This window comes from Lepisosteus oculatus, chromosome 24 (genome assembly GCF_040954835.1).
Source record: "Lepisosteus oculatus isolate fLepOcu1 chromosome 24, fLepOcu1.hap2, whole genome shotgun sequence".
Classification (NCBI taxonomy): domain Eukaryota; kingdom Metazoa; phylum Chordata; class Actinopteri; order Semionotiformes; family Lepisosteidae; genus Lepisosteus; species Lepisosteus oculatus.
In genome coordinates, this window is record NC_090719.1 from 547,101 (window position 1) to 571,062 (window position 23,962).

At 49.5% G+C, this 23,962-nt stretch overlaps 1 protein-coding gene across 1 annotated transcript; it reads left to right on the forward strand.

Annotated features, from left to right (window-relative positions):
- Window positions 1-1,301: 1,301 nt before the first annotated feature.
- Window positions 1,302-22,805, forward strand: angptl2b (angiopoietin-like 2b). Its single transcript, XM_006640542.3, has 5 exons — window positions 1,302-1,811; window positions 8,723-9,611; window positions 17,983-18,176; window positions 20,551-20,821; window positions 21,843-22,805. The coding sequence occupies exons 2-5, from the start codon at window positions 8,795-8,797 to the stop codon at window positions 22,040-22,042; spliced, it is 1,482 nt and encodes a 493-aa protein (XP_006640605.2). The 5' UTR covers window positions 1,302-1,811; window positions 8,723-8,794; the 3' UTR covers window positions 22,043-22,805.
- The last annotated feature ends 1,157 nt before the right edge of the window (window positions 22,806-23,962 follow it).

Genomic DNA, 23,962 nt, shown 5'->3' on the forward strand with positions numbered 1-23,962 from the left:
GATTCTGCTCAGTACGAGAGGAACCGCAGGTTCAGACATGTGGTGTCTGTGCTTGGATGAGGAGCCAGTGGTGCAAAGCTACAGTCTCTGGGATTATCACCGAATCCCTATAAAAGGAGATGGCCTATTGGTTCCATTGGCACAGGCTAAACTCATCAAGCCAGAGACCCGCCCGGAGCATCGCTGCTCGCCCCGTCTGCCCCAGTCTGAACGCCCTAATCAGCCTCGTATCCGCAACACACTGAGGCAGGTCAGACCCCAGGGAGACCTCAGGCTTACGATACCCTCTAAAAATCGCACCAGTGAAGTTCCCACTCGGAAGAAGGGAGAAGAAAAGACTGCACACCGCTGCCATGGAAACATACAACACCGAGAAACACGTTTTACAACCGAATCAATCAGATCTGTCGCTTCCCCTTTCAGCAGAAGATTTACTTGGAGATAGTACTGAGTGGACAATGTATTCCAGAAACAATGAAGTCAATTATCACAATTAATACAAAGGAACAAGTAAAGGTTCATTCCATGCTGAAAAGAGAAGAAAAGAAACAACTATTCGGCTATGGAGCCTTCTTTAGGTGTCAATGAATACAAGTATACAAGTGAACAATTAATGCAAGTATGCCAGATGGCTAATTGGTTCACTCTAGGTGGGGATATCTAACTGTACCATCACTCACACAGGCCTGACATTAAAGCAACAATGCAGACGGCTAAAGGGGCATTAAAGTAAAAACAAAGTCCAGTCCTCAGGTCAGACGAATCCGAGTTCATTTTGCCAGTGTATAGAGGTATCAGATCCTTAGTCATGAAAGATCGAAACGGCGCCGTTCCCCAGCTGATCTCGGTAAGCATGTGCCTGCCGTGCTCCGCAACGAGCGCCCAGGGAACAGTGAGGAAACGGCACAACATGACGGAGGAATGCAGGGGAACGCACTTCATAAGCCTGCTGCTCTCTGCTGAGGGCGGCACACGGAGCTGCTGAGCTCTTCCTCGGCTCCCCAGTCCGGGGGCTTCCCTGCCGAGCCCCCCAAGACGGCGGTGCCACACGCCTGCCCAGCCCAGGCTGCCGTGACATCGCCGTGCCCCGCGCTGCTGCTGCTGCTGCAGCCGGCCGGTCAGGCGGCAGGAGGGGAGGAGGGGGGCCGGGGGGCCGGAGCCGGTGTCTTTGTGCCAGGGGGAGGGGAAGGGGAGGACTCAGCCGCAGCTCGGCTGCTTGCTCAGACTGCGCGCTGGAGCTCTTTCAGCAGGCGAGAGCGCTGCTAGAGGGAAAGAAAAAAAGAAAACAAGAGGAAGGTGGGGGGGGGGGGGGGGACTCCGCAGCTCAAAAAAGACTGACTCTCCGAGCTGTGGAGCAGAAGTGATGGACTCTGCGCCAGGAGGCCAGCAAGCCGCAGCTCCAGGGCTCTGTACAGCAGCACACTGCTGAAGGCTGGCCATGCAGCAACATTGAAGAGCCACATCTTTCAGCAAACTCCAGCAGAGAGAAATACACAGCACGTTTAGGACATTTTAGAGTATTTATCTACTGATCTATTCCCAGAAGAAAAGAACAAGGCTTCCCTTCATGCCTGCAGGATCATAGAGGGGTCACAGAGATTCGAGTCGTCTCTGGGGCTGCGTCCAGAGCCCGTGTGGGTGTCCAGGGTCTGAAGGCTTCGGACAGCTGACCACCACCAGGAGCAGCGGCAGGCAGACAGAGGAAGAGCGAATTCCAGGATCAGCCTCCACCACTGGGATGACATTTTTCCCTGAGGCTTTTCGGACAGTACTGGAAGGACAGCAGAGGATCTAAAGGGAAAACTTATCTGGTAAGGACAATTCAGCTCCTGCGGAGCCAAGAGCTTCACTTTCAGATGAGTGCCTTGTGCCTTTAAAAATCAGCTGTGGCAACAGAGCCTTGCTTATCACACAGCATGCTTCTGAATTAAACTTCAAAGCTGAACTGCCTGTTTGAGCATTACAAAGTTTTGTCTCTTATTGCTTATAACTGACTGCTTTTTGCTTACATTATCATGTTACTTTTTATACCTTGTTATTATAATATAGCCATTCATGCTGGACTGTGGAATTAGTCTCTATTGGGAACCCCAGCATTCACATACAAATCGGAAGCTACAGTGAAAAGTTTATTATCTCAAGCAATTTCCTTTTGCCACAGGCAAAATGATTTAACTCGGCTGTAGAATCTGGGTTTTGACGAGTGGATCATGAGGCTTTCACTGCAGTGTGTGAAGTGCACACCGGGATACTCGTTAGGTCAGTCCATGTTCATCCCGAGAATTCCCAGTGGCACGGAGAGGAAAGACAAGAGGCTGCCACCCGAGAGTCTGGGCACACAGCAGTGTGAGCCTTCAGCTCCAGGCGTTCACCCAGGCCTGAGCACCAGCCACTCCAGCACAGCGCAGGGGAAAACTGATAAGACGCGTCTCGTATCCCATTCCGAATGTGGAGACGTGTTTTAGTTCAGAAAGTATTCAATAGGACTTAAACAAAAACTATGATAAGGGCAATCTTAGATAGGTCTTCACCTTCTGATAAAACGGCAGCTTTTCTGCAACCCAGACACGTATCGAACAACAATGATTACTCCGCACATAAGCAGCAACAGCAAAAAACTATTTTCATCTGACCAGGCAGGAAGATGCCACAGTGCAGGATAACGCTCTTCCGTATCGCAGGAAACAGGCGAAGCCGGAGCGGCAGGAGAAAGAGGCTGCTGAATCTCAGCTTTGTTTCAGCTGCCAGCGCAGTCTGGACAAGCAGGCTCTGAGAGTGGATGTCTGAGCTTATAGAAAACAATCCCTGCACCAGGCAGGGGGCTGCATGCTTCTAATAAGACGCGTATGACTGACAATGGGCAGGGGATTAGGGCAGAATCTCGCTTGGCCAACAAATCACTTTGTTTTAATATTTATGTAAAAGAAAGAGTACTAAACTAAGCCCTCAAAAACACCCCAAGAGAGTCAAAACAAAAAGGACAGGATAATTGGATTTCTTTTCTTGCTTAAAACATTTCCTATTTAGACACATGAACAATCCCCAACAAGCTAATTCCTCCTTATTCCATGTGTCCTGGGAAACCAGACATTTCCCTGAAGTTTCATCAGCTCTGGACACAGAGGAGCTGTGAAACACTTCCTCTGGCATTAAAACCACAACAGCAGCAGAGGTGTCAGGAAAACCATAAATAAGCTGTGGAAAGTGGAACGAAACCGCCATCTGTGCCCACAGTCGCCAGTAGAGTTCAGAACCCAACAATGACCCGCAGACGGCAGCTCACAGCTTCAACCAAGCAGCCCACAGGCACAGCTAAGCCGGGAAGCAATCTACAGAAAATATATATAAATAAAAACATCATCCTATACTGAAGAAACTACTGTTGTTGATGTTTCTGATTTTATTAGGACCGGTAGCACTTATTACCATTAATATTAATGGGGCTTGCTAACGTGCACAGCCGCCTGTGATAAAAGCTACGGAAGATGAGGAAAGCAGGGGTAAATAATGCATGACTAGCGGAGATTACTGCAGGGAACATGCGTGACTTTAAAAGCTTTACAGCAGTTTTCCAGTCCAGCTACTGTGCATTGCCCAGCTCTGGCAGCGGCATGCTTCACCATGATGAGCAGAAAAGACAGCTCATGGTACTGACGGCTCCCAGGCTCCGGCAAACCACGCACATATTACTGCTCGGTACATTTACGTTCATCCTGTCCAAAAATCCACAGGCACAGATTCAGATCTGGGGATGAGGAGCGGCGTGCACTTAACCAGCAAGGGCTGGCTCGCCTGTTGCAGGGCTCACTCTAATGAGGTGCCCAGGAATGCGAGGAATGCCAGGCTAGCACCGAAAAACGAGCCGAGGTGCTGTGGGCGGCGCGCACAGGCACGGCCGGAGTCACCGGGCGTGCACTCCTAATTGCCGTGTTTAGGCTGGAGACTCGACACCAGGACGAGGTGTCGCACAAGCACACTCGCCGCGTTCTTATGACAGCAGGGGCCTCGGGCTTTACCGAGCGGACACACAAACACACATGTGCATCTTACATCTTGCGAGTTCAACCTTGTTCACTACCACCCGCTAGAATGGATTTTCAATAACCTCAGCGTGGGTAGGATTTACAGGTTGTTAAACTTAAGTCAGCGAAAATCCCGGTATCTTTTTTTCATATACCGGACTACAATAGGCAAGTCTGCAAATTTTGCTCATAATGCTGAAATGCATTTACTCCCACTTTCCTTCAGAAGGAGAGCTTGAGACGTCTCCCCCAGGACTGCAGCAGCCTAGCACCACAGACTACAAACGGCAGACCAGATTACTCTCTCTCTCTCTGAGGCCTGAGCGCCTCAGCCCCCGCTCCGCAGCCGCGCACTGCCTGTCAATGTCGATCATGTCCGGGCCGGCAGCAGACCAGTATACCCTTTTGGGCCTGGGAGTGTGCAGAGCTCTCCTTGTTGAAACACACTGACATGGGCTTTACCCAGGGGGGATACGTGTGCCAGCCTCTAGCCAATGTGGGCTGCTGTATGGAAATGCACACACATTTTCCACGGAGGGGGAGGAGACTCCAGGCCATATCCCAGTCTCTCGGGGCTTTAGCAATTTTACACAAAATCGCCTTCAGACAATGTCTTTACTGTTGCACAAGAGGAAAGTATGGTTTCTCCCAATGAGAGACTAACTATCTTATGATGATACAGCGGCTCCTCATCGCCCCTCTGGGGGCAGCCCTTTGGTATCTGGACATCAGACACTTTTTGTTAATTCTTTCTGTGCCTTATATTTTAATTTTGTAGCCATTGCCTGGGAAAGAACTATAAAAAATGCGAACCCTTACACACTGTTTCTGTTTTCAGAACAGTATGTACTGTATTGCGAATGCCTGATCTAAGAGTTCTCAGCCCTAAAAGAGAGGAGTTCCTGCAAATTCCCCCGGCCCTTCCCTTCATTTCTTCAACTGAAACAGAAGACGGGGCTCAAGAGGAAACCACAATTACGTTTTCAAAAACATGTTTCTTTGTAAAAGACCTTGGTTTTTTTTGTCCTAGTACAAAACTGGAGAGCTCTCCCGAGCACTGTAAGCTCTCCCACAGCACGCAGAGCAGAAGTGTTGCTCTTCGCTCTCACCTCGCCCGACGCGCGGCTGCACTGCTCTGGCCCCCACCAGGGGTGCCAGCGCCCCGAAAGGCCCACGCTCTGTATCGGGGCTGCAGGAAGGGGCTGCTCAGCAGAGAGCTTTAGAAATGGAGCTTTGGTGTTCGTGCGGCTCAAACCCCAGCACAACTCAACTGCTAAACACAAAACCCCTCTGTGCCTGAGCACGACCTGACTGACTATTTTAAATTGCGTTAATAAGAATTTTGATGCCGTTGTTAATTAAAATGGCTTTAATCAACAACAGTGTTGTTACCGTTTTTTCTTCATGTCGTCTCAAAAGAACGTTTAAAAACAAAGGGGTTCTTGCAGGCAGTCGAATGAGTCAATGTAGAGTCACAGAGAAACAGCGGGCTGAAGAAAACCTTCTGTGCAGCTACCACAATATTAAAATCTCCTGTAGCGTGTCATACACAGACATTTCCACCGGTTTAAAGTTATTCAGTGTTTTACTTCAAAGTTAGAGCTCCTTGCTTACTGCTTGCTTGCCAGAGCCCTGGGCACATGGGCAGCTCTCCAAGGGAACAGCAGACCAGTCTGCACCGACTGCTGCCGAGAGACTTGCAGACAGAACCGTGCATTTCTGCGCTCCAGATCTGCACTGCCAGCCACTGAAGAGATCCACATAAACAGAAAAAAATCCAGATCATACCGACTGCATGTCCTTGTGCTTCATCCTGAATTCATTGCTGGAGATCAAGCCAGGGTGAATTATGCAATTCCCTAATCCTTAAAAAATGAAGAAAGCGCTCTTAAATCCTCCCTCATCGGCAGGCTCATGTTTCCTCAGGGAAGAGGAAAACCCAAACAAACGGGGCCAGAGTTGCAGGATCTCTGATCTAAGACCTAGAATCGGACTGCAGGCCCAATGTGAGGGACAATGTCACGAAGAATGGGCAGCAGAACCAGAACTGGGATTCCACTGTAGACACACACAATTCCTGTTTGGAAGCACGCATGACGCAGTGCCGATTGTTGCGATGAGGCTCTGGAAGCCGGGCTGTTGCTGGGCTAGCACCGGGACGGACGGCTGGCGGCGAGGGGGCTTTCGCACGGGGGGTGGCGCCCAGAACAGATGGGGGGCTGCGGTTCTTGTTCAATCAACAGGATGCATCAGACAGAGCCGCAGAGGTGCTGAGGGGCTGCACTGCTCTGCCCCTCACAGCTGGTCTGAATTAGGGAGCCCCCAAGGTCGTTGGTGGGGGGGGGGGGGGCATGTCATCATTACACAGTCCCAGTTTTATTTTTCCTTCCCCTTCCAAGAGCGTAACATCCCATAAAACCGTTGCCTGCGGCTGACTTCCTCATAAAGCATCCACTCTTTGAAATTCTTCTGAAAACAAGCACGGCGACCTGCGTCTTTCATCCCCAGCGATGCTCTGCTTGATCAGCAGGGAGTCGAGGAGCCCTGGCGCACGGCCCCGGCGTGGCAGCGACGTGGACGAGCCGAGCCTGTCCTGCTGCGCGTTCCTGGGGCAGCGCGCTAGGAGCTCTCCCTTGGGTGCGTCCAGGGCTCTCGTCTCCACAAGCACAGGACCAAATCAGTGAGTCCTGCACTCAGACTAGCGCCTGCACTGAGGACGAGCAACTAGAAACAAGAGAAAGCCAGTGTGGACACAAAGGCAAGGACTCAGCCCCCCTTAGCTGGACTGATGGGTTCTATTGCAAGAGCGATGATGGGGTGGAGCGAGGGGTACAGAACAACCAAACTCGGGAGGAGTGTTCGGTATCCTGGGGGTGGGGCAGCATTTAATTAGAATTGGGCGATCAACCTAGATACAACCTGGGAATTACCCTCTGCTTCTAGAAGAACAGGAAGAACAGACGTGTAGGACAAAAGCACTCAGGAGACAGGCCCACTCTCCCTCCACGGCGGTCATGTGGTGGCATCACAACGTGTGTGTGTCTGTAGCCGAGAGCAATCCCAGGATACACTGGGGCACATGGAGCTCTTGCTTCACTGCTCGGAACTTCAACAAACAGCTCCATCAGGCTGAAAATATACTCACTAAAAAATGACAAGCAGAAGAATGTTGGTGTAATGAGGTTTCCTGCTGGAGATTCCCGGTGTTTCCAAGGCATTATTTAACATTCCATTCAAGGGCCGTGCTACTTTCCGTTACTCTTTTTTTCCCCCCAAGATCCCGCATATCAAAACATTTTCACAACTGTTTCTCTTGAGAATATTCCAAAACAAAGCTCAGTGTTTTTCAGGTTGCATTTTTTTTACACTTCAGATGAAACGTTTCTCTTCCTTCGGTCTTGTGCCGTCCTGCACGTTCACAATAAAGGCGACTAATAAATCACAGAGGAGCGTCCAGAGGACGCACTGGCCTGCAGTCGCTCCAGACTTTCCATTCGCAGTGACGTCAGACTTACAGCACGAAGCAGATATGAGATGGCGCCTCAGGAAAACGGCCCCCAAGGAGGAACACCAGGTGGCTGCGTGTGGAGTCTGAAACGAGGCCGAGACCGCTGAAACAGCTGAACGTGTGCAAACCTTCTGTGTTTCAGAACCCTCTGCTGAAAGAGGCCTGCGTTGTAGAGACAAGTTCCAACCCGTCGGCTTTTGCTCCTCCAGATAACAAGTGCGCAACAGATTGCGTGACTGAAAATAAAGACCCATGAAGGACAAATGTCTCAACGGGAAAACAAACACAGATGCTGCATCCCGGAACCGGACAGGGGGCGTGCAGGAAGTCGGGAATTAATAAATAATGCCAATATTTAAATTCGCCAAAATGTAAGGAGCTCATATATCTTATGATTAATCTCAATATGTCTAATATTCATACCCTGAAATATGAATTTCAATCTCACCACGTGTCACTGCGCTCTGGCTCTGCAAGGCCAGCAGGTTGTAAGGACACCAAGTCTCGGGGCACACTGCTCCCACGGCACGGCCGCTCCGGGGGAATGGCTGTATCGAAACAAGATGTGCCGGGCTCTCCGTCTGCATGTCAGGACAGTCCAGCAGGAGAGCAGCCTCCTGCTCAAGCCACGTGACTAAGGAAACCCAGCTGTCCTCCAGCGCGATTAGGACCGTGCCAGGTCCTCCCCCTCCCAGAGAATAGCCGACTGAAATTATTCTGCCGGGACAACACAAGTTAAAAGCAGAGCCTTTATCTGAGGAGCCAGCGGGGTCATTTCTGTGCCCCTGCTGTAGATAAGCACTTAGACAGATACACAGTGTGCACACCAGAGCCGTCCAGACACAAAGCACAATACAAAGGTTTCCTGTATCTCTGAGGATTGCAAACAAAAACGTGCCGTATGTTTTGCCATGGGTATGTCACCTGCTGACTGTGCCCCTCGGGGGAGGCCGGGTTTAATGGACCAGGGCTCTCACAGCGACCCCTGCAGCCGCCCAGGTGCTGAGCCCGATGAGCCCAACGGGAGAGGCTGGTAAGGTAGAGGGAAAACATGACGCAATGGCCAGGCAGACTAAATGCACCGCAGAAGCAGGGCTAGACTGGGGGATGTCCTCTCGAGTCAAACTTGTTACCCTTGTTACCCTGCTGAGTAATAACGCAGCTCCTCTCCTTGTCTTTCCTTTCCTTGCAGGCAAACAGCAATACGGGAGCCACTGCCACCTGGACAAGCACTCACACGAGCGGTCACGCACGCGCACGCGCCATGAGGCTCCCAGCTGTGGTCATCCTTGTCCTGCTGTGGACGGACTCAGGAGTTCAAGCAGGCCAAACGCAGGAGTTCGAGACCAGCGAGGACGGGGAGCTCCTGTACACCCGGCGGCACAAGCGAGCCCCTGCCCCTGAGCCCGAGCCCCAGGACAAGTGCTCGTACACCTTCATCGTGCCGCAGCAGAAGGTGAAGGGCGCCATCTGCGTCAACTCCAAGGAGCCGGATGCGGTGCTGGAGAACCGCGTGAACAAGCAGGAGCTGGAGCTGCTGAACAGCGAGCTGCTGAAGCAGAAGAGGCAGATCGAGACCCTGCAGCAGCTGGTGGAGGTGGACGGGGGCATCGTCAACGAGGTCAAACTGCTGCGCAAGGAGAGCCGCAACATGAACTCCCGCGTGACTCAGCTCTACATGCAGCTCCTGCACGAGATCATCCGCAAGAGGGACAACGCCCTGGAGCTCTCGCAGCTGGAGAACAAGATCCTCAACCAGACCTCCGAGATGCTGCAGCTCACCAACCGCTACAAGGACCTGGAGCACAAATACCAGCACCTGGCCTCGCTGGCCAACAACCAGTCCATCCTCATCGCGCAGCTGGAGGAGCACTGCCAGAGGATGCCCATCACCATCCGCCCCATCCCCCAGCCGCCCCCCTCCCAGCCCAACAAGCACTACCAGCCGCCCACCTACACCCGCATCACCAACCAGATCACCAACGAGATCCAGGGAGACCAGAACCTCAAGGCCCTGCCACCCCCACTGCCCACCATGCCCAGCGTCACGCACAGCCCCTCCACCACCAACAAGCCCTCCGGTAAGAGCTGCTTCCCCATGTGGGCGCCGGCACTTTCTCTCTGTCTTCTGCGTGGCGATACGGCACGGCTGTCCTCTTGGCTTCTCCGTTGACAGTGTTTGTTGAGTGCTCCACAAGTGACGTGGGGAAATCTGGTGAAAGGCCGTAAGTGATGTAAGTCTAATTAAGAAACGCGGTTTGCTTTGTGCCAGAATGACGTCACGTTGATGCAGCACAGAAAATACAAGGCTCCAGTATTCCCTCCGTGGGAGCAGTAGGATAGAAGAAGGGGCCGGCTCCCCTCAAGAGAGGAGAGATGAGGAGACCAGCTGCCAAGATTTAGCCAAGTTTTTTTACAATTCTTTTTAATGGGGCACATAATTAAAGGCTTAAGGAATCCCAAGTTACAGCCAGTGTTGTATAAATATTATGTTGTTCAAAGTTTCTTGTTCAAAAACAAAGCTGTCATTGTGATCTGCAAAGGAGGTTCAGAGACAGCTATTATGAGCATCGTGCCATGTCCTTTCACACGCACAAGCGCAGATGACTCAATCCTGGCTCTACTGCCTGCCTAGCGTGTGGACTGCCAGCAGTGGCACAGCAATAGTTTACAGTGCCTGTCTATGTGAACAGCTGTGATGATCCTGCAGTGCTACAGTTGGAGTGATTTAAAGGCCACACCTGTACAGCCGATGGTACACATGGAGGAGTGAGAAGACAGCAGTAAGTGAATGTTGCAGGAGGAAGGAGAATGAGGCAGCAGATGGCGTGACCACAGAAAGTCAGGCAGTTCCTGTACGTGATGTTGAGGCTGGAGGGAGTATCGCTAACAGGCTGCATGAGTGTCATTATGGCCGTACTGAAAAAACTAGTTATTGCCAAACCTGGGCCTGTTAAAATCTCTTCTCATAAAATAATGGGTCACAGTTCTCGGAGTGATGTAATGGCAACCCCGTGCCGTATGAAAGGGCTTTTGTAAAGAGGTTTTCGACCCCTCTGAAATGGCTCGGTGAAGGCATACCTGTGTGCAAAGGGAACGACAGGGATTGCTACTTCCTAGGAGTTACAACCTCGGTACAGAGAACAAGCCAGCACATAGAGGGCTAATTCTTCTTCAGCTTTTATTGAAATATCCGTTCTGCTAGCTGTCTTTTAATTGGAATGTAGTCTGAAAATATAGGATCTGCCCCATCTAAAAATTTCTCTTTCCTTTTAGAAAGAGAAAAGTATTCGGTTGGTTTTAGCGAGTATGAATAAATTAGTTTAAAAATGAACAGAAAAAACAAGCAAACAGAAAAACAGCAAAAAAAAAGATAAAAGCAACAAAAATGAAAAAAAACAAAATGTTTCCTTCCTTCACCTGTTAAAATGCTTTCCGTAGCAGATAAACTGCACCGCTGAAGGCAAACGACTCTTTTTGTCGTACAGTACTTATCCAGCTCGCACTTCAAAGCCGCAGAGCAATTTAGTTTGCTTCTGATAAATCCCACCGGCTGGGAAAACGAGAGCAAGAGCTGTCAAGGCGCCTGTGGAAAGGCCTGGGCAGGACGCCTGTGCAAATACCGAGGAGTGCGAAAATATTTATTAACCCCGGGAGGGAGTTCATCCACATCGCGGGAAACAAGTGTTTAAATACATTGCTGGCTGCTGGCTTTGTACAAGGGCTTCAGCATGAGAACTCAGACTGAAGAACAATGAGAAAATAACACTTCCCAAGGGCTGTCCTGTTACCCCCCAGTGCTGCTCGGCCACGGCCAGGAGCGAAGGGGCTCTGCCCAGGGCAACTCAGCGAGTCCTCCGCCCACAGCACACAGACAGGCTGAGGTACAAGTAATTATTTAATCAGCAATGATAACACTAATCACCTATTAATTACCTTAATAAAAGTAATGATATATGATTAGTACAGCAGTAACTAGCCATATCAATAATAGTAATCGATCGCCATGAAGCACTCGTTACCCTCTCCGCATTTTCAAACACATTTTTCCGAGACCAGCTGACGCACAGCTCTGCGGAGTCGAGGGCCCCGTCCCTCGTCACAGGAGCACGACTCCCAGCGCTTCCTGCAGGCACCTGGAGACTGTGCCCCCCGTATCAGGGGCTGATTACAGCCCACAAGCCCACCCGCCACCCGCCACCCGCCCCTCCTCATGGCAAACACCCGTCCGGGATGTGGAGTCGAGTCCTGTGACACTTCTGGGGTTTCTGCCTACGTGACAAATGAGGCAAAAGGCCAAATCTGCAGAGTGATTCAGGACACAAAGGGATGGGTCTCATGCAGGTTTACCCAGGCCCTGCTTATTCTGCCTTTTGTTTAACCCTGAATAAAACTTCAGCAGGAGGCTGAAGACTAGACAGAGGCTATATGGAACAGCTCTCCGGGAGCAGCAGATCGGACGGCGTTTGTACGCTCAGTAAAGGACACCTTTTTAATGCCGGTTACAGTCACCAGCAGCATCCATGGTTTAGAGAGAAATCTTAAGCGCTGCAGTATCTTCCACTGGCTCCGATAGTGTGGAGAGGGTGTTTTTAGGAATAAAACCAAAATGAGAAACGCACATGGTCATTAGAGAAGCACTCTTGTTAAACACTGGGAGCCTCTCACAGCACTGCGAACGACGGGAGGAGAGCTCGTTAGACACTGCCAGTCGGATGACAAGGAAGCAACATCCCCCCAGCTGCTGAAGGACGAGCACCACCTGTCCCGTGGGCAAGGCTCCAGTTCAGTGGGAAAAGTTCCCTTAATGGATACGGAAAATTTGGTTTTGATATGGCCACTGTGAGCACAGTAATGAAAATAAAACTGAATCACACAGGGGCAAAGCAGCTATAATTCAGTGAGTGTGTGAGAGACCGAAAGATGAAATACTCAAAAGTGTGATCTTTATGCAGCATAGAAGATGCCTCGTCCGCCCCGTTGCAGGTCTTTGCGTTATAAAAGGTATTGTTCTCCCAGGGACACTCACAGTGGTTGGCAAACCGACCACCGGAGGGAAGAAAGCAATATGAATTAAGGAAACCACAACCCATGAAGGGTTCAGTACATTATGTTTCTAGCCTGTAACAATGAAAAGCAGAATCAAGCTTTAAGATTCAAGATTGCAACAGCTTTCGCCTGAAAATACTGCTGCAAATAACACTTACAGATTAAATATACTGTATATTTGCCATGATCGGTGTCTGTGTCAAACAGGGTCTGAGTTAGCACAGCCAGAAACCCAGGACCAGCCAGGGAAATAGTACAGTTTATCTGAAAAGCACTTTTATCAGCAATGCGGAGCCTGGCTAACATCAACTAGACTGCTGGCTGAGGTCACAGGAGGAGACAGACGCCTCCTACTTAACATCTTTAATAACTCTGCTTAAATAAAATAATTTAAATCTGCTCCATCTTTCCCACTGTGCCTGTGCTTGTCTCTCTTTATCTGTTTCAGTATTGTGCTGTATCTATTCCAGCCTGGCCTTCTCTCTCTCTCTCCCACTTCATCTGTTTAACATTCTCTTCTGCAGCTGCAATCTCCCTGCTCAGTCAGAATGGTCCTTGTCTAACATTCGATGTTCCCAACTTCCTTGCGCTGATGTTGCCGTCTCTATATTCTCTGGTCTTGTTCTCTGCACTTGTCTTTGTCACTCAGCGTGATTTTCACTCCCTGCATCTGTCTCCGTCACTGCTCGGTTTCTTCCTCTTCCCTCCCTCCTCAGCACAAAGCAAGTCAAATGGTTGCTATCTGTCAAGAAGACAAACCTCAGGTTTGCAGTAAGAGAGCAGTTAATATACTGGGAATGAAGGGAACAATCAGGATATCAGTAGTCCCAAATGTAGAGCAGAATTATCAGGTAGTTCCCTGCACACAAAAGCCAATAACTTTAACCAGCATTTACAGTGGTGGTCAGTGTAAACACTACTAACCAGCCTGGAAGACAAACAGCTGTTTGTAGAAACAGGAGATACACACACACCTGCTGGGATCCCTGATAAGCTCTTCAGACTACTTCAGACAGGTGCTTGCACAGCTCTATAAGAAACTATTTCTTTCTTATTTCCGGAGATTGATTACATGTCCTGTTCTGAAAGACAGCCCTGCTTCGGGGCCAAAGACTGAGAGGGCTGCGCCGCACTAAAGCACAAGTGTGTGGAACAGAAACAATTACAGCTGCACAGCAGTACACACTGACACTAAGCTTCCACATGTGACGCAGGGAGCAGAAGAAAAATGCCGGCCTGGGTATTTTTAACACCATCTAAAGTTTTGACTCTTGGAAGGGGTCCAAAGCTACCCGGTGCTCAGTTCAGAACCAGACCCCTCATACAGCTCTGCAGCCACCCTCAGGAAAAATACACTTTCCGCGGAGCAAGCACTCACATTTTAGGGTGACCACTGCTTAGAAGGTCTCGTCTCACTTCACCCTGCTGTCCCTCACGCTGGCTGGAGAGGAGCAGCGGACAGGCCCGGCACCTTTAGGGACCTTGTTCCCCAGGCGGCCGCAGAGAGAGGCTCGCACCCGACACACATCCGGCAGCGGGCCGAAATAGAAACAACCCCTCATTACAGCCATCGAACTCCCACCGTGAACATTAGTGTCAAAACCCAAATCACCAGCTAAACCGGACACATGAAAAAAAACAAAGCGACGCAACGGGAACAGCTATCAATTCGTGTTCTTTCAATTGCTCATATATGTGAAAAATAAAATAAATTGATCTATTAGCTGTTTATTGAAAAACATCTTATTCTATCTCTATACCTGAACAGTAAAAACGTAGCTGTTTCTTATGAGTTATACAATACTGGAATACAAGGCAAAGAGGAGAAGGCACTTCCATAAGCAATGAAGTCTCTATAATTCCTAAAAGCTATCCCGAGGAGCATCATACGATGCAACTACAATCCACAGAAGATTTCTATTACCCAAAGCTCCCAAACAAGGACATTTTCTCCACTGGTGTTCATTTATGAAACAAAAAGGAGCGAAGTCTCCTGGCAGCTTTTCTAGGTTCAGATAATCAGTTCTGACAAAGACGTCTGCCGTGACAAAGCCCAGACATGAGCGGAACTCTGGGAGGAAATGCCAAAGTCCTCAACAGGTGCTGGCCGAGAACATGGAAAATCATCAATGCCTGCTAATTCATGAGGTGAGAAAAATTCCAGCCCTTTAGCAAGGAAAGAAATAATCCTAGCAGCCATTCCTAGGCCTGGCATTTTCTCAGAGCCAAACTCATGATTTCAAAGTGAGGAAACAAGAGCAGAAAGGCTGCATCTCACCTGAGACGCTGATCGGTGCCTGAGGCAGGGCAGAGTCTGCAGCCCTTGTGGCCAACAGTCCCACACCCAGAGAAACCCCCTCCACCCCACACTGCCGTAGAAGGATAAGTACATAGCGAATAAATCCTCTCTTGCTCCCTACCGTCCCGATTCGGATTGTCAGTTCGGCAGGAGTGCAGGAGGGCTGAGGATGCTGCCACCGTCTTGTCCCTGGCTGTGCCACAGCCTCTTCCCACATCGCAGCCTCATCAGGCCCGAGGGGGGGGGCGAGGCGGCTCTCCTTACCAGCACGCCCATCTCACGGATGCCCAGCAGCACTCAGCCAGCTGCGTGCCTCAAGTGACACAGCCTGGACTTGAACCGGCACCCCCCGGACTTCACGTCACTGTGCAGAGAAAGAGCTCTGAACCTGCTAGGCACCAGTTCATTGATGTAAATTCTGCCTTTCAACTTCTTTCAAGCAAATGTCTATAGATCCATTTTACACATTGATTTAATTTGAGAACACCTGTTGGATTGCTAGATTTATTCCTCTAGCATACACCGACGCCTGAGGCCAGAACTTGAGTGGTCTGTAAATTTAGGAGTCAGGCTGGCGCTGATCAGAGCTGCTGGTGAGTCTCGGTTAGAGGCCTCATTTCAAACCCCTTTTACATGAGAGCTGACAGTTCTGTTTTTTTTTCCAGTATTCGTTACTTTATGAATTTTTCCAACATCAGCTCATTCTGCGTACTTACATTTTGTACTCTTGTTTCATTTACTGTCCATCATTTTTCTAGTACTTATATTGTAAAGAATACTTAATGAGTACTTCCTTTTAAAGAATTGGTTCAGATTACTTAGTGGCAGGACTGGCATGACATTTGAGGATATATGATCGGGGCTGATATAGTTTAAAAACGTAACTCAGTATTACCATATGCAAAAAAAAAAAACTGTATGAGAAAAAAAAACAAACCAATATCTGACTGTCTGAAAAATCCAAGAGGATGGAAGTCTTGTGTTTGAATTTCCAGTGCTATTATCCATGAATCCTATAACTCACAGTCCCTTCAGTCACAGCTGGAGAGCCCTGTCCTCTCCAGACGGTTAGTCATTATAACAACAAGGCAAGTCAATGTAGCAGGTTAATGTGGCAGGAAAAGAACGAACAGGCTCAATCCAGAGGAAATTAGAGCAAAAAAATAAGCAAGATGAAGTAATCATGCTCCAGATGAAAAATCCTTAAAATCAGCGTCTCCGGCTACACGCTTCCAGTAGACATCAGACCCCTGTCTTGTTCTCAACAAGTAGGAATGAAACACCACACCGCTGTCAGAAGCTACGGCACGTTCAGAGAGCAGGGCACATGGATTCCAGTGCAATCTGAGCAGACCAAGAGGGCAGAAAGGCATTACAGCCGGGTGGAAAGAGCTCATGGGCAGACGCTTAGAGCCCTGAAGCAAATCCCAGAACGACACAGCTGCCAAACCTCCTCCGATTCTCTGGCAAACGCTATTCCTGAAAGAGCCCTTGATTAAGCAGTGGCATGCTGATATACAGACAGGACTGAGGTCTCGGATTCCCTGATCCTCACTATCCTGGAGACTTCTGGAACTCCTAGTAACTCAGTTTCTAATGACTCTTAATTGCACCAATTGCCAGCATGGGTAGATTTCCTAAAACACTTGCAGATTTTTAAAATCGTCAGGTCCATTTAGAGCTGAAACCAATGAAAATGGGTCTGATTGAGCTGGAAAGGAGCCGGAATGGAAACCCAAAGGCACAGGGATCAAGGACCAGGAAGCCCTAAACACGTATCAGCAATTGCAAAGCCCTCCGCCTGCAATGTCTAGCCCTAGGGTTTTATATTACTCTTTTTAATGCGCACATGTTCAATGATATTAACAAAGCTCAAAATCTACACGCCTGCCACTGTCCTTCAGAGCCTTAAACTACCTGCTAAGCCTTCTGCAGCTGCTGCGATATCGAGCTACCAGCACTCTCTCCTCCTGGACCACTGCTTTCCTTGGCTCTGCGGCCAGCTGCAATTTCCCTCTCGAGGGCTGGAGCCAAAGTCAATTCCAGCCTCGCACTCCGGAGGCTTCCAGCAGAAGCAGCAAGTCCCACCGGCCATAGATCTTAATCCTGGTCCTTCAGTTGGCCCGGACTGCCCCCCTTCCTCGGGACTGTATTTCAATATCCCCAGCATGGCGGGAGAGCCAGGGCAGCCCACTAGACTCATCCATAACAATTTAAACATTTCCTCCATGAGGACAGGTGTGAATTTCAGCACCAGGGAGCTCAGCCTGCAGCGTTTTATTGTGAGAAGGAAGCAGCTCAGAGGCACCAGAGGCGTCAGGTCCCAGTAAGAGATTATGTCTCCCCAAGATTAAAGAGGTCCTGACAAGCCCAGTGAGAACACCCCGTGTCTGGGGAGGTCATCTGTTCGCAAAAGTACAGGGAAAATGTTTGCACGTCTCATCACAGCCTTTCTGGCATCTCTTGGGCTGCAGGCATAAAACTTTTAGCACAGTGCGTAGTCAGATGTTATTTATTAACAGAAATGGTGATTATTTCAGAGAACTTCTAAAACACGTCAGAGGGATTAAACTGACATCTTATTTGTTCTTGTTTACTCTTTCTGGTTGGTAAAAGCAAACAGCTTTATATTCTAGTTTACAAAACAGCTGTGCAAAATTAGAAACTATGTTCTTCGCTTTTAAAGGCCAAGACCAAGAAAGCCTTTTGTTTTATAGTCTGGCCTGCACAGGGACGTCACAAAACCAGGCTCAGGGGTCTTTGAAGTGGGAAACCGAGATGGCCAGGCAAGACAGACGGGGCCCTCGAGTTCCTCCCCCACAGCAATCACGGCTGCCCCGGGAGGGGATCGTGGGCCAGGAGGAACGAGCAAAGACGCTGGGGGCTCTTATGGCCCCAATCCCCTGTCCCACTGCCCCTGTGCTGTGTGGTGTGGGGTGTCACATGCTTCTGCACAGTGACCTCAGGAGGTGGCTGTACTGCCCCCGCAGGGGTAATCCTGCAACATGCTCTCTCTGAGACCCGTGTCATTATGGCTTGAAGGTTCCCCCCCCATTGCGCTGTTTGTCCCGAGAGACAAGTGACCTCTCGACTGTTGCCCGCAGGGCCCTGGAAGGACTGCCTGCAGGCCCTGGAGGACGGCCACGACACCAGCGGCATGTACCTGGTGAAGCCGGAGAACGCCAACCGGCTCATGCAGGTGTGGTGCGACCAGAGGCACGACCCCGGGGGCTGGACCGTCATCCAGAGGAGGCAGGACGGCTCCGTCAACTTCTTCCGCAACTGGGAGATCTACAAGGTACCGCCCCGCGGGGCCGCGGCCAGGGCGCGCAGATCCCTGCTCTCGCCGACGTGCTTGGAAAGCACCAAGCCGTCCGGAGCAACGAACACTGAAACCCCTCTCTAACACCTCTTATTTTAAAGACCGGAACCAACTCTGCCTCGTATTCCCTTTATTAGAAGGGAATTAATACATGAATCAACAGTAGAGAGAAGTACAGCCTTTCACTGGATTCAGATATACCTTATAACTGCAACACTGCCGCTATAGATGAGATTGTACAGCACTCCACCAAGGTACACGTTCTCGAGTCACACAGCAACAGCAGACATCTTCATGGGCAGCACTAAATGTGATGATTAATAACAGTTAATCATCCCATTTGGAACATATTAGTCTTTTCTGCTTGAGAGTAAGAGCACAGGTACAGTAGATGGCACATTTACAGGAACTAGCCTAGCTGAAGCTGCACTCTAACTGTTCAGTAAATCGCCAACACCTCTGAGAGTGACCTCCCGCACTGACCCGACCACGCAATGACCTCTGCAGTAGCTCACTTCTATGAAGGGCCTCTGCAGCTATCAGAGGAGGGGTCTCTGGCCTTGCTGGGCAGGTAACATCCCACCAACTGTCACCCAGGTCAGTGGTACAGAGTCTTAATGAGGCCAATCAGTTACACACCCAGTCAAGAGAAGCCGAGAAGGAGCAACATTTCAAAAGGGTAATAAAACCCACATGTCCGGAGGAACACGAGTCAAGAAAGCATCACCTCTTAATGTTATTTAGTCAACCTGCAGTCTCTCCGGCAGTCATTGCAGTTCAACCAGCACCAGAGCTATCACACCAATCCCAGTCATTCCAAACTAGATTATCAGGGAGCTGGGGGGAACAAAGTCCTGTAGCTGATCCGTGTAGAACAGTGCTAGTCTGCATCTTATTCCACTGAGGAACACTCAGAGAACAAGTGAAGGAAAATTCTTCCACGCGTGCCCTCCTTCCCCGATACTGGCCACAGATGCTCAACTGCGCTTTGTACTCCTAGTACAGAAAACCCACTTTTCCTGCATGATTACTTCCTGGTCCCAAATACGTTATTCTATATGCAAACTATGATTCTTTATTTAGAAACAAGCTCTAAAAAAAGATCATAAAAAGCAGTGTGCACTGGCCTGATGACAAGCTGTGGATGAAGAACTGCACAAACATACAGTACAGGGAAGTGAATGATAGCAGGCCTCGCCTCATCTCTGTAGTCCATCTGCTCTGTGTTTGTGTATGCCATGAGAGAGAGCCTAAATGATATATGATAAAAGCACTAAAGTCAAAGACTTGTAAGCATAAAATTTACGTCTCTGAATGACACAGAAAGCCGGCAGACAGCTTGCAAAAGCCTTGTTTTAATTCCAGCCATGATTACGGAATGAAAGGCTTTCAGGCCCTTGACAATACACCTTAAAACAGGGGGGAGACGCAAATTACAATTCTACAGCAGGCAGAGAGCGGCTCGCATTGATTCAAACCACATGTGCCATAATGAAAGCCATTATGGGGTGAAGCAGTGATGCATCATGTCCTGCAATTATGTCTCAGTCTGCCTTGGGGTTTTACAAACCAGGTATATCAAGTGGTTGGAAGAAGGACTGGAATCCAGCATTTGAAACAAGGCAGTCCCCTAATTTTTGAAATGATAAAGATATAATTTGTTATGCCACTTGTCTTTGTCAATGACAGCTCTTCTGAGTTCAATGTGGGCTCATTCTTTGCAGCAGATGATTATGAATTAACTGTTGTAAGATGACTTGGGACAACCAATCAGCCAGTCAAAAAACCAAGCACCAAAGAATCTGTTTCCCTTAATAAATGAAGCATTAACTCAGTTTCAGTTAAGCATACCATCACCTACAACATCCACATAAGAAATGGAATGCAGTCCACTTTATTACAGTTCGTTTTTAGAAGAGAACCCTAGGGTTTGTGGGTTAAAGAAAAGTCTTTAAGTTTGGGGAAAAAAAGAGAGCTTTGTTTTGTTTCGGCCAATGTAAAAGAAGATACTATGTTGTCCAGTTTTGGGATAGAGGAGCCTGTTTTCAGCTGATGACCCGAACGCCCTGTAGCGCCTGATTCTTCCTCTCGTTTGGCTCAGTAATTTCCCTAGTGAGGCAGAAACCCCCAGCAGGATCGAGTGTTTTTATGGTGCTCTTTCAACAATCAACAGCTAATTAACAGGGTCATTTTGATCCATTTAAGCAAACAATGAGCTCAGCAAGGCAATTAAGTATTCAGGTACAAGGAAAAGCAGAAACCCCCTGAAGTCCTCCGTGCTAAGGAGTCATATATCGGAGTTAGAATAACGAGACGCTCACCAGAGCCGTGACGGCGTTTGCTTTCACAGCAAGGCTTCGGCAACATCGACGGGGAGTACTGGCTGGGCCTGGAGAACATCTACTGGCTGACCAACCAGGGCAACTACAAGCTCCTGGTGACGCTGGAGGACTGGTCCGGCCGCAAGGTGTTTGCGGAGTACGCCAGCTTCCGGGTGGAGTCCGAGGCGGAGTACTACAAGCTGAGGGTGGGCCGCTACCACGGCAACGCGGGGGACTCCCTCACCTGGCACAACGGGAAGCAGTTCACCACCCTGGACAGAGACCACGACGTCTACACAGGTAAGCGAGGCCGACGCGCCCTGCCCACAGCTACTTTCACGCCAAGCCCGGCGCCTGGCCCGCAGCCCCGTCACGAGCTCCTAAATCTCTGCTCAACCAAGAAGCTCTGCTCGGCAGCCGACAACGGAAAACACGTCGCCCAAGTCCCTGCCTTTGGAAACTGCGACTGAGCTCGCGTTAAACTGATCACTTCAACAGAGCGAAAGTTACGGAAAAAATGTATTTTTCTTCTATTCTTACGAACCACAAACCACTGATCTGGAACTCGGCAGGTTTAGAAACACTCAGACTCACACCTTACAGGACACAGCTGCATGTTCTGGGCCCAAGCCCGGGTTGTCATGCTCTGCGCCCTCTCTGAAAGGGGTTTAGCAGACTGGCTCCAGCTGTAGCAGGTATCACCCTAGTGAAATTGCAATGGCAATATGGCAGAAGACGGCCTCCTGGCCGCCCTTGATCTGCTGTCAATAAGCAGACTATACAGCAAACTGCTGCTGTTCAAAGCCTGTTACTGGCACATTACTTCCCTTTAGTATTATGTGATACAGAAGCCTTCAACACAGCCTTCTAGTAATTACTGATTTGTCTGACATTTATCCCAGGCACAGGGGCCTCTGTGAGACTAATACATTAAATTCATGGGTCAATGCATATGTCACATAAAAGCAGCATTTATGGGCAATTGTGTCCGTACAACATGAATGACTGACTGGCACCATTGCCCGAGAGGCAGCACTGCCACCAGTCTGCCCTGAAACCCATCCCACAAGTGCGCTACATTTCACCACTCAGCAGGGCACACTCCCGAATGCGGCTCGTCGAGCTGTTAACAACAGCACAAAGAACCCACATTTTAAAAAATGAACAAAAACACTCTAACAGGGACTCCAGGGGGTCGGGGCCCTGTTGCCCTCACGGGCAGAGCCCGGCTCTGTGGCGGTGGCGGCGCGTGGGTTGCACAGCGTGGCGCCGCAGTGCCCCGACGAGGCTGGCGAGTAAGAAGGTCTGTGTTTGCCCACAGGAAACTGTGCCCACTACCAGAAGGGAGGGTGGTGGTACAATGCCTGCGCCCACTCCAACCTGAACGGCGTGTGGTACCGGGGCGGGCACTACCGCAGCCGCTACCAGGACGGCGTCTACTGGGCCGAGTTCAGAGGGGGCGCCTACTCGCTGAAGAAGGTGGTGATGATGATCCGGCCCAACCCCAACACCTTCCATTAAAAACCACACCAGCTACAAAGCACACGCGCGTGGACACCAGGAACTACAGCGTGTCTCTTCCTAGCGATGTCCTGCCTGTTCAATTGTTTCTCAGAAAAGTGCAATTTTACAGCGTTTCGTTTTCTGTTGTATGTTCTTGTGTACGTGTTTATGTTCTGCAAGTATCTAGATGATCACCAGTGGAAACACGATTCACATGCCAAGCTCATGAAGACAGCTGGAGCCCTCTCTCTGCGCTCCAAAGGGTTCAGACCAGCCCAGCAGAATTCCTAGCGGGAGTGAGTTCCCAGAGGGAAGGAGACTGAGCTTCTGTGCCACTGGGAGATTCTGCTACTGTGCAGAAGAACACTTCAAACCAGCTCAGCGCCAAAGAGCACTAAAAGACTTCCTTTGTTTCCATTTGCATTTTTTTAAACTTTGGGTCCCACACAATGATTTGTGCAGCACTCCTGCGGTGATAAGTGAGAATGTGAAGCTGTCTATTTACATCTGCAGTCCAATACAACAACAAAAAAAAGAGTGAAGACCCCAGCGATGTTTCAGCCAGTTTGTGACGGAACATCGGGGAAAAGGAAACTCTGGCATCCAGTTAGACCAGCAGTAGTGACCCAACAATGTAGCTCCAAGTCCTGATCTGTATAATAATGCTTAAATATATTTTTTTAAAAAGACACAGGAACATGTATCCAGTGATATCATGTAAAACATTCATAGGAAGTTAGCTTGACTGTTTAAATCAAACAAACATCCTGTTTAAGTGAAAGCTTTGGCTATTTATTTGGTATGAGCAAAGTTTTAATAATGTTTCCTGAGACACGCTTCTGCCAGGTGCATCCACAGCACAGAATATGAACTGATGTCAGGGGAGCAGCACAGGGCTGCTCAACAGTGCCAGGGGCAGGGCTGGGATTAGTGCTCCAGCACTCAGCTCCCACTGAAAACAGCACCTCCTAGGTCTTTCCAGGTGCCTGCAGACTCCTGGTAAACACCCGTGAGGGACTCCCAGCTCCTCCGGTTGGCACTGAACCTCCTGCACTTCCCTGCAGAGCTCACAGTGTCCAGAGGTGGCGGGCCTGGTGGGCGGGCGGGCCAGGGGAGCACTTCCTCCTGTTCCCCCCATGTGTGTACAGGGGGCGCCACTGTGGCGGTCCTGGATTCTACATTGCATGTGTATACAGTGTAATCAAAACCATTAGTAGCTCACTTTAAAAAAAAAAAGATTAAGAAGACATTACTCAGATCCCTAAATACAGCCCAGTTGCACAGCTTTAGGTCATTACTACACAGCATCAAACACAGGAATGGCTCACTGAAGGTCTTGAACCCTGTTTTTCCATGACTCAGTCATGGGAGTGATTTCCAAGAGGGGTTTAATCTGCAGATGCATTTTCATTCTGATGTTTAAAGAAATGACAAACTGTTCATAAACCATCAATATCCTGATGAGGGACAGAAAAAGGCAGACAGGAGGGGACGGCGGTAGAAAAAGTTCAGCTCTCCCAAAGCACCAGCTGAAAGAACTGAGAAAACCAACAAGATGCCAAGTACAGCTCTAACCACGTTCCTCCAGCTTAGGTTAGTCTTTGAGCAGCTGACTATGATTAAGTAGAAAGAGGGGGTTTCTCTTCACATTCTGCACTACATTTCCTTGCCCTCTAAATCTGTGTGATTGACAAAACAAGTCTATCATGACAGGTGCAGAATAGCTCCCTGTTTCACTTCCTCATAAAAAGACAACAAGGACACCCAGCAGCTCTGTCACCCAGCAAGCCCTGCCTGCCAGGGGGCTGGAGACCCACAGAGGCCTGGCGACAAACCGTGTGCACCATGTAGTCATAAAGGAGACGACTTGCTTCAAAGGCAAGTGAATACATTCAGGTGGAAATTTCAGTTAAGAACAGTACTGAGATAGATATAATT

Coding starts and splice junctions, on each gene's coding strand:
- angptl2b (XM_006640542.3), top strand. CDS start 8,795: ATGAGGCTCCCAGCTGTGGTCATCCTTGTCCTGCTGTGGACGGACTCA. Junction 9,612..17,982: donor CACCACCAACAAGCCCTCCG/GTAAGAGCTGCT, acceptor TGTTGCCCGCAG/GGCCCTGGAAGGACTGCCTG. Junction 20,822..21,842: donor AGACCACGACGTCTACACAG/GTAAGCGAGGCC, acceptor GTTTGCCCACAG/GAAACTGTGCCCACTACCAG.